We start from the raw sequence: 15735 nt of genomic DNA, 5'->3' as shown, positions 1-15735 counted from the left end.
AATTGAAAACGGATTTGGAATGGACGGAAGATACCCTGATTTGCTAGGCACCTTTGGTTTCCTCTTTTTGTGTAAATTAGATGGAAAATGTGTGCCTTTTTTATCGTTTGAGTCACTTATCAAAAGTTGCTAAATGTTGCCAAATAAATTTTTTAAAATGGCTAAATTTGTTGCTAGGTGCTTTTGGAAGAAAAAGTTGCTAGGGTAGTCTGAAAAGTTGCTAAATCTAGCAACAAAATTGCTAAATTGGCAACGCTGGACGTTATCATATAAGCGTGGGCTTACCGTGCGAAGTGTAGCGCTGTTTTGAAACCAGTTCTGCAGTTAAGAGACCCAGGGGCGTAGATTACATGATCAAATGTAAATTCGTAAAATACGTAAATTCGTCCCCCGCACTTTTTCGGGCAAGTGTGTTCGCCAAACAGGATTAGGTGCTTCTACACCCTTGTTAATCAGCCATCACTTTCCTGATTTTAGGAATAAATTATGGGTAGGGTTAGGGACTGGGTTAAGTCTGGGTTTTTGGACAGTAACGTTGATCCAGGATCAACAAACGATGTTGGTCCAGGAACATGGTCTTGGCAAAATCACGGCAACCAAAACAATTATAAAAAAAAAAAATTTTAGGAAACCATAAGAACTTCTGATGGTTTCTATTGTTTTTTTTCAGCAGGGTAACAATACCCATACCATTGACAATAATTGTGCTGAATCGTGACTTTGCACATAGCTCAGTTGGCAACATTGAGCCCATTTACAAGGCTGAAAAATGTAATCTGAGCCCTAGTCAGCGTTATACATTTGTCCCCCAAATTGCTAGGTTACAGGAATTGTGGGTAGGTTACAGGGAGTTTGTAGTTAATACTGGAGAGCAGCAAAACCACAGAACGAGACAAACAGTTGTAGACTCAAACGATCACAAAACCATCAAGACCTTTTTTTTTATTTTTTATTTAACTAACAGAAGTCACATGACATTTCCAGTTATTTTCGGCCATAGCCAGATTCCTTAACCTTAATGGGTCCAACAGATGCTCTATCCCACCGCAGATCTGAGAAACAAACAAGCAGTGAGATAAGCAGTTCATGGAAAGAGAAAAAAAAAAAAAAAAAAATATAGATCCAGACCTTTAAGAATATGATCACTTCCACTTCTGGTACTACAGGTGGTGTCACAGCAGCCACACACCTGGTGAGAATCATCTGCGGACACCCACCTGACAAGACAAACCCTCAAGTTAAGGCAATCCCCAAGTCAACTGTACACTCATTTAGGGGGGAACATACCCATTAGCAGAGAACGAACAAGCTTTCTGTTCAGGACTTATTGGAGTAGGAGCTGCAGCCACTTTCAATATGCATGTGATGTAGACCTGCAAAAGACAGTTGTTTTGTAGACCATGGTAGCATATTATACAAAGTGTTGAACAGCTTGTCACATACCAGTCCACTGTCTGCTTGATGGAACCTGAATGCCTCCAGCTGAAACTGCAGCTTATCACCTTGAGTTCGGGGCATAAAGCGAGACCTGGAGCCTGTGAGCTTGGCATCAACCAGGCACCTGGGAAAGGAACCCAGTTAGACCTCTTGCAGTACTTGCAGAGAGTGGGATTCATGAGGTGCACCACTTACCCATTGTTCTCAATAAAGGAGTATCTGGGGACAGATGCAACATCAGGGACTGTTGTAGCCACACAGCGGTCCACAAATACACGGATGGGAACATGGCTGTATGACTGCACAGACGCCTCAAGGTTTATGATATCACCCAGGAAGTACTGGTTAGAAGGTCTCTCGAATCGCCAGTCATCTGCAAAGATGCCTTTTAGCACAAGTTCACAAGCACTGGCGTGTTATGAAACAGTTTGTTATACCAACCAGTCATGAGCCTGAGGGAGAAAACAAAGATCTCCTCTGCAACTTCAGAAGTGGCATATGGGATCCAAGTAGGCATTAAGGCATCGCTACTCACATTATGCTTTCTGCAGAGGAGTTAGATAGACAATCATTATACAGGAGTTTAGGACATCCAGTAACCTTGAATTCTGCCCTCACCTTGAATAGTGACACTCGATACCAACCACCGCACTACTGCTCCTAACAATAGGAACACCATATGAAACCTCTTGTGGGGCATACACAAGTTTGAACATATAGACAAGCTCATCTTCAGTCACCTAAAGGGAATAGAAGCATGTTGGTTACAGAATCCATTCAGAATCATAAATTGTTATGAAAGGAAAAAGGTGAATCCTCACCTTTAGTGTACTACCACATCCATGCAGTTCCGACTCAAAGATGAGCACTTGAGCAGAAGTGTCTTCTCCAGCTGCAGTACAGCCTCCCAGGGTAAAAGCAGATGACCTCAGTGGCTTCCCATTCCCAAAGAAGTCTTGCATCACCTCCACATATACGGAGTTTTCAGCACACCGAGCCGCTACACTGTTGGCAGGGACAGGATAGCGCAAATCAAAAGGAACATCTGGCTGCTGTGGTTCTTCTGGTAGGCTTGGAAAACTCCATGTCAGTTTTTGCACTGGACCCAGCAACAGCTCTTTTGACTGAACACCCAAAAGATCTTGAGAAGGCTTTCCAAATTCACTCCTGGCTGGTGTCTTGACAGGAAACGGAGCAGGAAATCTTTGGGGTGCAAATACAAGGTTACTAGGGTCATATCTCTGTGGAATTGGAGGCATCCTGGAGTCAGTCTGCTGAACTTGCGACAGCACTCTAGGCAAAGAAATGTTTGGGGTCCAATTACTACTTCTTTTGGCTCGCCAAAGCGCTTCAGAGAATCCCAGTGCCACAAGAAACACCAATCCAAATCCAACTTGCCAAAACCCCATTGTTGATAAACTTGTTTCAGTGATGCATTACGGCTCTACCATCCATATTTATACAGCTGAAAATCAGCATGGCTCCACCTCTGCCATGACAAGCATTATTTTTCTCTGGACCTGCCTATTTACTCAATCAATATGTCACAGGTGAAAGTCATTGATTGCTTATTACGCGGGGAAAAAATGACGCCCCATATTAGGATATGTAGATTTAGGTGCTAAACCAAATGATTGCTCATTTTAAATATCCAAATAACACTACTTCTCTGAAAAACAATCTCTAAGCCTTTTTGTCTCCTCCTATTTTTTTTATTAATTCATAAACATGACCACAGACAGAATCGTACACTACAGTATCTAAAATAATAAAGATTATGTTTCTACAGTCAGGTTTAGATTGTTACACAGAATGTGCCTCACATCAGCGCATCAATCTTCACAAGAGACGTGAATGGAGCAAACGCAAGATCATAACAGTACATAGATTGTATTGTAGATTCACTGATATGTTTTCTCCCCATTCCAATTGTGTTATTATGACTAGGTTGATCAGTGTGTGTGGATTTACGGTAGACTTCATTCTTTCAACTTGAACTATACTAGGCCTATATGCTGGGCAGCACAGAAATACAATCTGAACAGATGACTAAAAAACATTTAAATTCAAAATATTAACATCGGTATGAGCAAAAGATAAGCTCATTAATAGACATTAAGAACTAAAAAAATGGTGGTATTTGAAACATGACAGCACACATTAAAACACTGGAAAATCTTAAAGAAAATATTTAGTTCACAAATAGTTTGTGAAGCAGCACTGTAATGAAGTATTCAACTATTAATTGTCCCATCTGCTTTTCTTACGTTTGGGGGGATCAGGAACTGCAAAGCTGTCTTTATGAGTCCCTGACCTCTCACCCCCATCTCTTTCTGACCGTCCCTCCTTGTCCCTATGGCTCCCTTCACCGTTTCGGTTGTCACTATGACGTTCTCTGTCACTATGGCGGTCCCTTTCCCCATAGCGATCACGGTCTCCCCCACTATGCCTGTCACCATGACGATAATGACTCTCTCGATCTCGATGACTACCCCTGTCTTCAGCATTCCTATCGCTACGGGACCTTTCTTTTGAAGAAGAGCTAGAGTAAGAGTCTGAAACTGAGCTTAGGGAGCCTGCACTGCTGAAGCCACTCATTTTGGTGCCTGAGCTGAGGGCAGGGGGCGGCGGCATGGAGGAAAAGGAGGAAGAGGACGATGGCGGGTAGGACAGGTGGGTTCTGTCAGGCCCCTCAGGTGCTTCTGAAGGCAAAGAACTTAGACTTCCTGCACTGGTCCACCCGGAGGAGCTGCTGGACTTTGTGGTGAGTTTGGGAGGAACACCAGATGCTGCCACAAAGTGGTTTTTATACTGAGGCTGAAGGAAAGCAAGAGCAATGTTAAACAAAATCCATAAATTGGTACATACATCTATATATATCTTTACTGAAGAACTTAAGAGAGGGAGGCAAAGGAAACATCAGTGAAAGACGTGGGTAAGACAAAATTAGGTGGATTTTTTTTAGACGTGATCAAGACAAAATAAAAAAAAATGTTTTACCTGAAATGCTTGCTTCAGGGCAGACATACGGTCTCCCATGGCTCCAGTGGAGGGTTTGTAGGCTTCATAGTTACCAAGAGCAGCTCCACCACTACTACTGCGCTCCTGTTTGAATAAATGTAATCTATAATAATAATAATCATAATAATAATAATAATAAAAGCATTAGCAATGAATCAGCTGGGGTTTCTCTCTGTAATTACAAAAAATAGTTGGCGATAAAATAAAAGGGGGGGGGAACAGAACAGAAAATGTAACTGTAATAAACGTTATAATAAATTGTTTTAAATCAATCAAGCAAGCAAGCATAATGACAAACTAACAGTGGATTCAGATCCAAGGCCAGGTCTCTCTCTGTAACCCAGGCCTCCACCTCCAATATTTAGCTTCTTCCCTTTCCCTCCCTTAAAGCGGGATTTCCTGAACCAGGGATTCTAGAAAAAAAAAAAACGTAAATGAAGAGTTGATTAAAATATCTGCGAAACATGTTGTACTATGAAAGGTGTATATTGTATTCAGGTCGTTGTTTTACCTGCATTGCCAGGTCAATCAGATCCTTTGAAACACTCTGATTGGCTCCCTCTAAATTTCGAACCAGGTCACCAGCAAATGAAGTGTCTTTAGTGGTGAGCAGAGTGTAAGCTACACCCTTCTCTCCTGCACGACCTGTTCTACCAATTCGATGTGTATGTGTGTCAATGTCTCGTGCTACATCGTAGTTCACAACTGTACGGATAGATGGAATATCCAACCCACGAGCTGAGAAGTGCAAGAGAAATTTTAATTAATACGAAAAAAGGATATATTTACAATAAAGGTAACAAGTAGTGACAAATGCAAAATGTTCATTTATTCTGAACAGATGCAACTAAATAGACAAAATAAGCCCTACTAACCAGCAACATCAGTAGCTACTAATACGGGCAGATTCTTCTTCTTAAAGTCAGCAATGACTTTGTTCCTCTCGCTCTGATCCATGTCTCCATGCAGCAGCCCTAGGCTATAACCCTCCTGATTGAGATTTGTTGCCAGCTCCTCGCAATTAGTTTTTTTAGTGACAAAGACCAGCACAGAGCCAGCTGAGGTGAACTCAACCAGCCTACGTGTCAGCCAACCCCACTTTTCCTGCCCAGACTGCAGCACCTCCACTATCTGAGTGACATCTTCATTAGCCTGTGAGGAGGAGAAAATAGGTTTAAATAGACTTTCAAATACATTATGCATTTTCAAATACTTGTATAAGAAATTAAGTATGCACCTCTCCTATGTCTCCCTGAACAACACGAATGGGGTCGACCAAAATATCTCGTGCCAGCTTTTCAATTTTCTTCCGAAATGTTGCACTGAATAACAGTGCTGTGAGAGAACAGAGGTTATGAAGAGCTTAATACAATAAATGCACTAGACTGGATTAAAGCTGGAATGCAGAAATGCTTTAAAGCAGCACATTAATATAAATATGTGATAGACTTACTCTGTCGATCAGGTCTGACATGGCTGGCAATGGATCTCACTTGGTATTCTGGATAAAACAGTTCAAGTTTAAATGAGACAAGTGCATCACAATCTTAAAGGAATGGTTAAAAAAAAAAAAACTGTAATTTTTTTACCCACCCTCATATTGTTGCAAACAGATTTAATTTAGGCTTTAACTCCCCCGAAAAAAAACATTGATATGGATTACTTTTACCATGTCTTTATGACCTTTTTTTTTTTTTAAATGTCAAAGTTTTGGTGGAATTAACTTTCAAAGGAGGAACAGATATCTCTCTGGTTTCATTAAATATATCATTTCTGTTTTTAAGATGAACTAAAGTCTTGTGGGTTTGATACTAATTCTTTAATTCAATGCTTTGGTGATGAAACATCAGTTGGGAAATGCACCGACTTGAGCTTTTAATAGGACAAAACAAAAGGACACAAATGAATGGGATAAAACAAAAAAAGGGACATTTCACACGTACCAAAGCCCATATCGAACATGCGATCAGCTTCATCAAATACCAGGTAGGTCACTCGCTGCAGTGATGTAGCCTTCTTCTTCACATGATCGATCAGGCGACCCTACGTGAGAACAGCCTTTAAAAAAAACAACCAAGGACCGTCCTCACAAGTAAACAGAAACAGGTCAAACTGGGTTATTTATCAAAAGATAGGATGTTCTTACTGGGGTGCAGACAACAATTTCGGCTCCTTCCTGTAATGCTTTGGCTTGTTCCCACATGCTGCCGCCTCCATATACTGCCACTGAGCGGAGGCCATATACCTTTCCGAAACGCTTGCATTCAGAATGGATCTGAACCACACAAATAAGCATTGTAAAGTGATTAAAGCCCAAAACACACTTCAAAAACTTGATTCATGACCAAGACTACATAAGAAAATCATTTAATCCTTTTGCCCAGCAATTATTTTTAATCTCCTTCCACCGATTCATCTTTTACACCTTTCCCTAACATAAAAGAGCCCTCCTTTCTTTCTCTCTGACCTGTTGACAGAGCTCTCTGGTGGGGCAGACGATCACAGCAATGGGTCCCTCTCCCTGCTCCAGCTCCTTCTGGTCCATGATGTGCACCAGCATTGGCCAAATGAAAGCTGCAGTCTTTCCACTGCCAGTTTTGGCAATACCAATCATGTCTCTGCCACTCAAAGCTATCGGAACACCCTAGTGAAACAACACACATTTCTGTAGAAAAACAAGCCAATACCTAAACAAAGAAATATACATTTGTGGGAGGGTTTGGCAGCTCACCTGACACTGGATGGGTGTGGGTTGAGTGTACTCGGATTTACGGATCTGGTGCATGAGCTGCTCGTCAAATCCAAAGTGAGCAAAACTGGTGGCTGGTTTAGGAGGCACTGCACCTGAAACCTGTTCATTTAGAATATGGGTTTATGTGGGTTGAAAGAAAGAAAGAAAGAGAATGATCATTTGTGAATGCACTTGTATGTGCTTCCACTGACCTTCAGGTTGAGTTTCATTCTCAGTTCCACCACTCCAGCCTCAGTCAGACTGCTGAGTTCCTCATGCTCAATATAGAAGTTCTTCTCAAAGGGAGGATAGTCAACCTACAGACAAAAGAGTTAAAAACATAGTATTCAAGATTTGTACTTGCTTACATATTCTTTTGTTTTAATGTATATACAAGTTCTTCTTGATATCAGCAATCAAATAAAGATGAAAGGGTTGTCAGAATTTTCTTTCTTTTGGCGACTGCATTTAAGCTTCAAATTTTTTAAAAGTTGTGTTAATTTGTGAACATTTGTGAAGATTATCTTAATGCACAAAATGTGTAAGAATCGTATTTTTAATGGTCACAGAGCTTATTTTTTGCAATGATCCAAAAGACGATGAAAAAAAATCCTATTAGCTTTTTATTATGCAAACTTCTGGGCTGGCCTACAAAATTATGCCATCCTGCAACACTCTATTTAAGGGTGTTAATGCATCAATCACTGTAGGGAGATATAGTAACAGTCTCAACAGTACCTCTGAGTGGTCTATGGGGGGCAGTGGCATGATGATCTTTTTTGTAGTAGGAGCAATGGGGTTCCCATCGCTGTCATAGTCCACTTCTTCCTCATCTTCCTCTTGGGTCAGCCCAGCTGTTGGGTTTTCCGCCATGTAACGAAAATATGCTTCCTGCAAAGAACACAAAACATGCTTTAAATCAAGACAAAGAGCAGCTGGCCTTTACTGCTGAATATCTAAATGCTGCCCTGAACAGCATCAAAATTAACTAGTCTAATAAAATATGGCATGTTAAATAAATTACCCAGTATAACTAATTATTAAACAGTAAGTTCTGAAACCAACAATTCACTGAGCACTGAGGTGGTTAAAATTCATATTAATTGATCACTGCTATTTTAACACACAGCACTGACTCAAATCTCATGTTTCAGTCACAAAATAATCACTCTACCTGTTAACATTTAAAGACAATAGATAATAACTGAGAACCACTGAACTGGTTGAGAAAACAAGTCTGAAGATTGCATATAAAACCTTAAAAACAAGCGACAGATACCTACTCCATCACCAAAAGTACATTTGAATGGCTCAGTCTATAAACTGATGTAGATTTATAAAGAATATAAGAAAGAAAAATAGAAAGAGGAGTGGGGCACAGTCATTGCTGTGGCAAAGATACGATGGCGGTAGTAACGTCAAGAGGGTCACTCACTTGGTCATCCTCCTCTTCGATGTCATCCCGTATACCCCTGGAAGAAACAAGCGGAGAAAAAAAAACTTCCCTGCGACTCGCTCAATCACCCAAAGAAACCCATATTCTACCCATAAACCCCCTTCTATTCCCATCCTCTCTGCTATTAATATTATTTGGATGAACGGTCTTAGAAAAATTCTGCGATAATAGCAGAATCTTACTTGGTCAACTTTTTCTCTTTTTCCTTTTCCTCAAGTTTCTTCATGTCCTTTGCTGCTTGGTCCTGAAGGAAGACAAAAACAAGAATTAAAGCAAAAGAGCAGCAATGTCCACTGCCGGTTCTCAGAGATCAGTTTGGGAGCTCAGCTCTCACCTCCACCTCAGCCATAAAAGCATCAAGAGGGTCATCCTCACTGTCGGAACCTCCTCCTCCTCCTCCAGACTGGAACTGCTTTCTTGTGGGGGAGTTCTCGGCGGGAATATATGGCAGATCTGTACTGCTAGACTCCTCTTCATCATCCTCAAAATAACTATGGAAAAAATACATTAAGCATTAATTGCAAAAGCCTCTTTCATGCACCTAAAATTCATTTACTTAACCTTAAAAGAGATAATAGTTATAATGACAGTTTTTTAGGCACCTTTTACTTTCATTGTCTGAACAAAAGCAATAAAAGTGAATCAAAGTGACTGAAACGCATCTACTTTTGTGTTCCACATAAAAAAAGGAAGTCAAATAGGTTTGGAACATCATGAGGGTGAGTAAATAATGTGATATGTTCTTTTTAGATTTAACTGTTTTTTTAGTTTTCATTTGGGGGTGAACGGTCCCATTAGTAATGTATTTGTTTTAGAAGAGGCCACATTTTAAGTACTTACGCATTCTCCTCGTCGAAATTGGCTCGTTTTGTTCCTATTTTGTAAAAAGACGAAAGCTGTTGATTCTTGCCATATCCACCTGATGGTCCTGAAGCTCCAAATGCAGAATGGGCCTTCTGGGGAAGACGAGGTTCCTCTTTATTCCCACTCGCAAGAGAGAATCCCCCGAATCCAAACCCTCGCTTGCCACTCGGGCCTCCCTTGTTCCAGTTCATTGCTGTTGGGGTGCAAAACACAGCATAAGATTAGGGGTTCGAAACTGTTAGTTAAATGCTAGTTAAATACGGTCTGCATAACATGTATATCCTCATCAGGCTACTGAAGCATAACAATAACAAAGTCTCATTGCTCGCGCACTGCTACTAATTATTACTCAGCAGCTTTGCTGTTTTTGCCATAGCTCATTCATTTTCAAGGGTTCGCCTTTTAGAAATGTCTCTTAATATCTCAATATTTTCTGGCCAAACAGCAAGTAGGAGACACCATCTCGTAATGCTGCGCTGATGGCCGTGGAGAGGCCTTGAGCGATGTGTATACGGATTATGCTTCGATTATTTTCACATCGGCATGCGCCAAAGAGTAACATATGGATTTGTTTACATTCTGTTCATTTACCTGTTTCTGAAAAGAACGATCTTCTAACGTGGGCGGACACCTTATTTATCCACAACGTTTTTACCACTTCAGATCTCTCACACTTCTCGGAGATTGTGTTTTACGTCATTTACAATGGACTCGTTTTGTGTTTGGTAAAATTTGCGCGACGCGTTTGGTGGAGAACGTGGAATGCAATGTTGCCAGATCCCCATCTTTTCTCAGTGTAACAACAACATCAACAATAATAATAAATCTTATTTCACTATATGATACTCTCAGAATAATGTATGATACAAAGATACTGTCATGTTTTCTTTTAGTTTTAAATAATATGGTAATATTGCAAAATATTAGGGTAGAGTGGGGGAAAGTGTCCCCCTTAAGGACTGTGTAATTTTTTTCTGTGAACAAAAGTTAATTGTGTCCAGAATAGTTATAATAGTTTTAGTGACAATGACATAAATTATAAACAAAGTATGAAAAATGTACAGAGTTTTCATGTTAGTAAATTTTTTACAAAAATAAAATTTGGTTCCACAGGTTGAGTAAAATGTCCCCAGTCTGACAAATATGCTTTATACATTTACAGCAAAATCAGAATATCGGCAGTTTTCACTTAAAATTAAAAAGAATATAATCTATTATGAATTACAAAATTATAATAGCCTAATTGAAAAATATTTTTAGCTGATGCTAATTGGATAGCTAATTATCTACCTAATGCTAACTTGAGGTAAAAAACATTTAATATGAAGTCCAAATATTTTTTATTCAACTAACTAGTTAGAATACATTTGATGGAAAAACAAAGGATTTGATGTTCAGAACAAAGTAACTTACAAAAATAGTTACAACAAAAAAAAATTATATTTTACTTCTACTTCTTTTTCTATTTATCAAGTGATTATTTTTTCCCCACTCTACCCTACATACATCAATGTATATTCCTTAAATCCCCTCCTCTGCTTATTATACTAAGAAATAATAATAGAAACATTTATCAGAAGTCAGGAACTTTCATTGATCTGCATAAAAAAACATACAAAAGCCATTGATAAAAAAAAAGCTTAATTGCAAAATAAATAAATAAATAAATAAAATTTTAAAAAGCATTTTCAGCACATATAATGATAAATCCCTCTTTATTGTGACCATGGCAGTGGGTGAGATATTTGACATTCTGACTGCAACCTGCCAACAGCTCGTGTTTAACAGAGATAATAAAAGAGATATGGCAACACAGAACGCAGACTATTTTATTCGCTCACGAGTTTAGACCAATGGGGAGACACGCATCCAACCTTTGGTCCAATAGGAACAAGAAGACGCCGAGTCGTCAACGGCACTCGTCCAATCACGAAACGTTCCTTAACACGGGCCCAGCCCACTGCGAGGAGAAGAGACGTTACATCCTGCAGTTCTGATGGTAGCTGAAAATTTGACGATATAGAAAATTAAGACCAACACAATTTATCAGTAGAGGGTGAGTTCAACGATTATATTGTATTACTACTTACACAAGCACACTGGACCTCCGTGCTCTGTTCATCATAAGTGAGAGATAATTCTATAGCTGCAAGGCTAACTGAAAGATACAGAGAGCTGTAAGCTGGCATGCCACATTTGTTTGTACATCAATAACTCTTCTTATTAAAAATAGCTGAGTTGTATTAGTAAATACACATCTTTCATGCTGCACACTAACTGAGCAAACCCAAAGTGTTGTATTTTATTTACAAACGTATGCAGTAATAAAGACATACATCTCTTGAATTCGAGCTCTGTTCTCTGGTACGGGCATATAAGAATTCAGAAAGTATCAGAGCAGAAGAGAATAAATTGTTTTCTATTTCAAATTTTTTCCTTGTAGATTTTTACTCTATGTGTTTGTGAAAGTATTGCTACCTGTCATCACCATCTCCAGGATCCATGTCTTTTTTGGTAAGTGGACTTGATTGAGTTAAATGACTTGGTTGTCAAAGTGATTTGCGTGTGCATTAAATCGCCACTACTTCTCACTTTTCTCAGCGTTGGGTGTCAGAGAAACTCAGTGTGGAAAGCCTGAGGGATCTGGAGTTATTTGGAGGTGAGTACAGTAGTCCAGCATCTCATGTCGCTGTGCTTCTTGTGGCTCTTTCAGCAAACCCCACCCGCCTGAGCTTTATTCCACATTAGCTGGGGTGAATGTGAAGGGGAGTCCTACTAGAACCTCAAACATTTAGTTCCTGTAACACACTCATATTTAAAGATGTTTCTGCAACACTCAGTAGAACATTTGGCCCATCTTGAACTCGTCAAATAGAGTAGTACACATTTTTGGACACACATCCCCCTCATAGTCAGCTATGCAGGCCCATAGCAAAAGAGTAGCTCTACATATGCGGATTACCCATGATCACAACCAGTCAGTACCATTGCAAAAGCAAAAATGCAGCGTTTGGTTCGCTATTTGTTTTGCGTGTGCTTTATTAAAGATGTTGTGAATTTAATATGTTCAGTCTTTTTGAGTTTTTGTTGTAAATGTGTTATGCAGTGAGGGGAGACAATGCTCTTTAATAAAAGTGCAGCGTTTGCGTCATGGTGACTACTGATGGCGGTCACAGCAGAGTCTGTGTGTCCTTGTGTCTGTGAGGCTTTTTAATCTCTTCCTGTGGTGATGTATCTGTGTGTAAGGCTGGCTGTGATGTAGTGTTATTGCTAGGTGTTGATGGATTGCTTCTGTGGTGCAACTGACAGCTGAGTCACTGCAAGAGGTGGACTGATCTGTATGGGAGGTCTAACACTGCTGAAGCTGTATGAAATCTCTACAGAGGAATACCACATGCACTTGCAGATTGTGAGCTTTTACTTAAACTAGTTTACAGAGAAATCCAGATATTAAAATCATTTGATAGCTTTTTAGTTTTTGATGCCTGTTCTTTTGGATAGTATTTGGCATCCATCTGTAATAATCATTTTTTATCCATGTTTTCTCCCAGTTAGTTGTAATACATAACAATTTAATACACTATTGTTCAAAAGTTTGGGGTCAGTAAGATTTTTTTTATTTTTTAAGAAAGGAATTAGTACTTCTATTCAGCAAGGATGCATTAAATTTATAAAAAGTTAGAGTATATCTAGTATCGGTTTCAAATAAATGCCGTTCTTTTGAACTTTCTATTCATCAAAATCCTAAAAAAGTATCAAGGTTTCCACAAAAATACTAAAGCAGCACAACTGTTTTCATTAAGCACCAAATATTATAAGCATATTATTAAAAGGATTTCTGAAGGATCATTTGACCCTGAAGACTGGAGTAATGATGCTGAAAATTCAGCCTTGCCATCACAGGAAAATCTTTTTTTTAAATTGTATTCAAATAGAAAAACAGCTATTTTGAAGTGTAATAATATTTCACAATATTACTGTTTTTACTGTATTTTTGATAAAATAAACACAACGTTGATGAGTATAAGAGACTTCATTCAAAAAAAAAACATACTGACCTCAAATCTTTGAAACCTATTAAAAATCATCTTTGTAGTGGTACAAACAGTCATGTAAACTGCAGTCGTGCAAACTGTCATGTAAATATGGAAAACATAATTTCAGACTTGTGTCATGTATAATTATCCAGTTTCCATGCTCTTGCTGACATGAGTCTTGTTCAGGAGTGTTATTATAATGCCATGTAGCTTTGGAATATATTATAATATATATATTAAAAAAAGTCTATAGCCAGTGCCATGATAGTCTGAATGCTACATATTAACTAATATCAATAGGTTATTAATGTTTCCTGTCGCTAAGATGGTGTATAATCCATTAAGGGATTTTTTTAGATGTTGCTTTTTGTATATCTGCTTTGACTGATTTTGCTGTGGTCCATAATCGCTGCTCCATGTTTGCTTTTGGCTGTTATGTGTTCCATGGCAATGCGTCAATAAAAATGGTTGATAACCAAGCTTATGTTAAAAAAAAAAGTTAAAATAACTATGATATAAAATAAGTAATTATAAAAAAAAAAATAATAATTCTGATGGTTTGTCATTTTGTTGTTGAATTAAATGCTCAAGTAATATAAATAGAATTTTTGCTTGCTTAAATGATTTTTATCATTTAGTATATGCAGTATGCTATGATATAGATTAGATTATGCATGGTATAAATTTTGACTAGACAATTAAAAACATTGTTTCATTGTTTTTTTTTTAGAGAACAGGAGAAATATTTAATAAATTGGTAACTATGATATATATATTATATTAATTATATTATATATATTATATATATATATATGTATTTTTATTGTATACAAAGTATCTATTTGAATTGTATTTAAAATGAAAAAAAAAAGGATTAATCTGCATGGAGGATGTAGAAAGTATTGCTTGGAAGGATGCTGGCTCTCAGAACACTAAATGAGGTGTTTCTTGAATTTGTGAGAACCACTTTAAAGGCAGATTGTTTGTTTGTATGTGTGTCATTTACACGGTTTCTCCACACCAGAGCAAACTCAGGCAAGCCCACTAAGGAAAGTAAGTGTGGAATATCTTCCAGCTTTTCCATCTGCCTGTTGGTGTGGGTGTGTGATAGTTGTGAATGTATGCGCATATGAGATGGTGTGTGCTTGTGTCAGTTTGCAAATGTAAGGTTAATGCTGTGCGTGTGTGTGTGTGTGTGCTCTCAGATGAATACATCCCCCTGTGCTCCTGTGTTTGCCTGCATGCACTTGTCGTGCTGCTGTGACACTCACACCTCCACACTCGCTCAGACTGAGGCTCCAGAAGAGGGAAATGCTTGTATTTAAGTTGGGAAAGAAAGATGAGGTTTCCCAGTAATGTAATACTTCTATCATAATTAAGAGCCTGAATTAAACATTCATGTTAAAGAACAGGTACAGTGGGGGAAATATTTATTTGATCCCCTGCTGATTTTGTAAGTTTGCCCACTTACAAAGAAATGAAGGGTCTGTAATTTTTACGGTAGGTTTATTTTAACGTATAGAGACAGAATACCAACCAAAAAATCCAGAAAAAACACATTATATAAAGGTTAGAAATTGATTTGCATTTCAGTGAGTGAAATAAGTATTTGATCCCCAAGCAAAACATGACTTAGTACTTGGTGCAGAAACCCTTGTTGGCAAGCACAGATGTAAGATGTTTTTTGTAGTTGGTCACCTGGTTTGCACACATCTCAGGAGAGATTTTGGTCCACTCCTCTTTACAGATCCTCTCTAAATCCTTAAGGTTTCTTGACTGTCGTTTGGCAACTCGAAGTTTCAGCTCCCTCCACAGATGTTCTATAGGATTGAAGTCTGGAGACTGGCTTGGCCACTCCATGACCTTAATGTGCTTCTTCTTGAGCCACTCCTTTGTTGCCATTGACATGCTGGAAGACCCATCCATGACCCATCTTCAGTGTTCTGGCTGAGAGGAGGAGGTTCTTGTCCAAGATTTTACAGTACATGGCCCCGTCCATTTGCCCCTCAATGCAGTGAAGTCGTCCTGTACCCTTAGCAGAAAAACAGCCCCAAAGCATAATGTTTCCACCTCCGTGCTTGACTGTAGGGATGGTGTTCTTGGGGTCATAGTCAGCATTTCATTTCTTCTATTTCCGAATAATCGCACCAACAGTTGTCTCCTTCTCACCAAGCTTCTTGCTGATGGTC

At 38.8% G+C, this 15735-nt stretch overlaps 3 protein-coding genes across 4 annotated transcripts in view; 1 reads left to right on the top strand and 2 right to left on the bottom strand.

The window, feature by feature from the left end:
* Positions 1-926: 926 nt before the first annotated feature.
* LOC107730760 (zona pellucida sperm-binding protein 3-like) lies at positions 927-2879 on the bottom strand. The gene is made up of 8 exons (XM_016541692.1): positions 2259-2879; positions 2056-2177; positions 1879-1982; positions 1633-1810; positions 1444-1561; positions 1288-1373; positions 1129-1217; positions 927-1052 (listed from the first exon to the last, which is right to left on the bottom strand). The coding sequence occupies exons 1-8, from the start codon at positions 2844-2846 to the stop codon at positions 985-987; spliced, it is 1353 nt and encodes a 450-aa protein (XP_016397178.1). The 5' UTR covers positions 2847-2879; the 3' UTR covers positions 927-984.
* A 184-nt stretch (positions 2880-3063) lies between these two features.
* LOC107730759 (ATP-dependent RNA helicase DDX42-like) lies at positions 3064-10221 on the bottom strand. Of its 2 annotated transcripts, XM_016541690.1 has the most exons (18): positions 10101-10221; positions 9486-9702; positions 8980-9136; positions 8828-8889; positions 8625-8661; positions 7928-8080; positions 7402-7506; positions 7190-7309; positions 6926-7102; positions 6605-6733; positions 6402-6501; positions 5912-5959; positions 5696-5793; positions 5334-5610; positions 4970-5196; positions 4761-4871; positions 4438-4542; positions 3064-4254 (listed from the first exon to the last, which is right to left on the bottom strand). In XM_016541690.1, exons 2-18 carry the CDS (start codon positions 9698-9700, stop codon positions 3679-3681), a joined length of 2697 nt encoding a protein of 898 aa, XP_016397176.1. In that variant the 5' UTR covers positions 9701-9702; positions 10101-10221; the 3' UTR covers positions 3064-3678. The 2 variants fall into 2 exon arrangements, with proteins under 2 accessions (XP_016397176.1, XP_016397177.1); XM_016541691.1 differs by lacking the exons at positions 8625-8661; positions 8980-9136; positions 9486-9702; positions 10101-10221 and having other exon boundaries at positions 3075-4254; positions 8828-8886.
* Positions 10222-11460: 1239 nt separating this feature from the next.
* LOC107730762 (STE20-related kinase adapter protein alpha-like) overlaps positions 11461-15735 on the top strand; it is a 15253-nt gene continuing 10978 nt past the window's right edge. The window contains exons 1-3 of the mRNA XM_016541693.1: positions 11461-11565; positions 11953-12023; positions 12111-12168. The gene's annotated coding sequence lies outside the window, so the exon portion shown is untranslated. The remainder of the gene's footprint in view (positions 11566-11952; positions 12024-12110; positions 12169-15735) is intronic.

Source organism: Sinocyclocheilus rhinocerous, unplaced genomic scaffold (assembly GCF_001515625.1).
Source record: "Sinocyclocheilus rhinocerous isolate Xijiao unplaced genomic scaffold, SAMN03320098_v1.1 scaffold549, whole genome shotgun sequence".
NCBI lineage: Eukaryota > Metazoa > Chordata > Actinopteri > Cypriniformes > Cyprinidae > Sinocyclocheilus > Sinocyclocheilus rhinocerous.
This window is presented reverse-complemented; position numbering and strand designations above follow the sequence as displayed.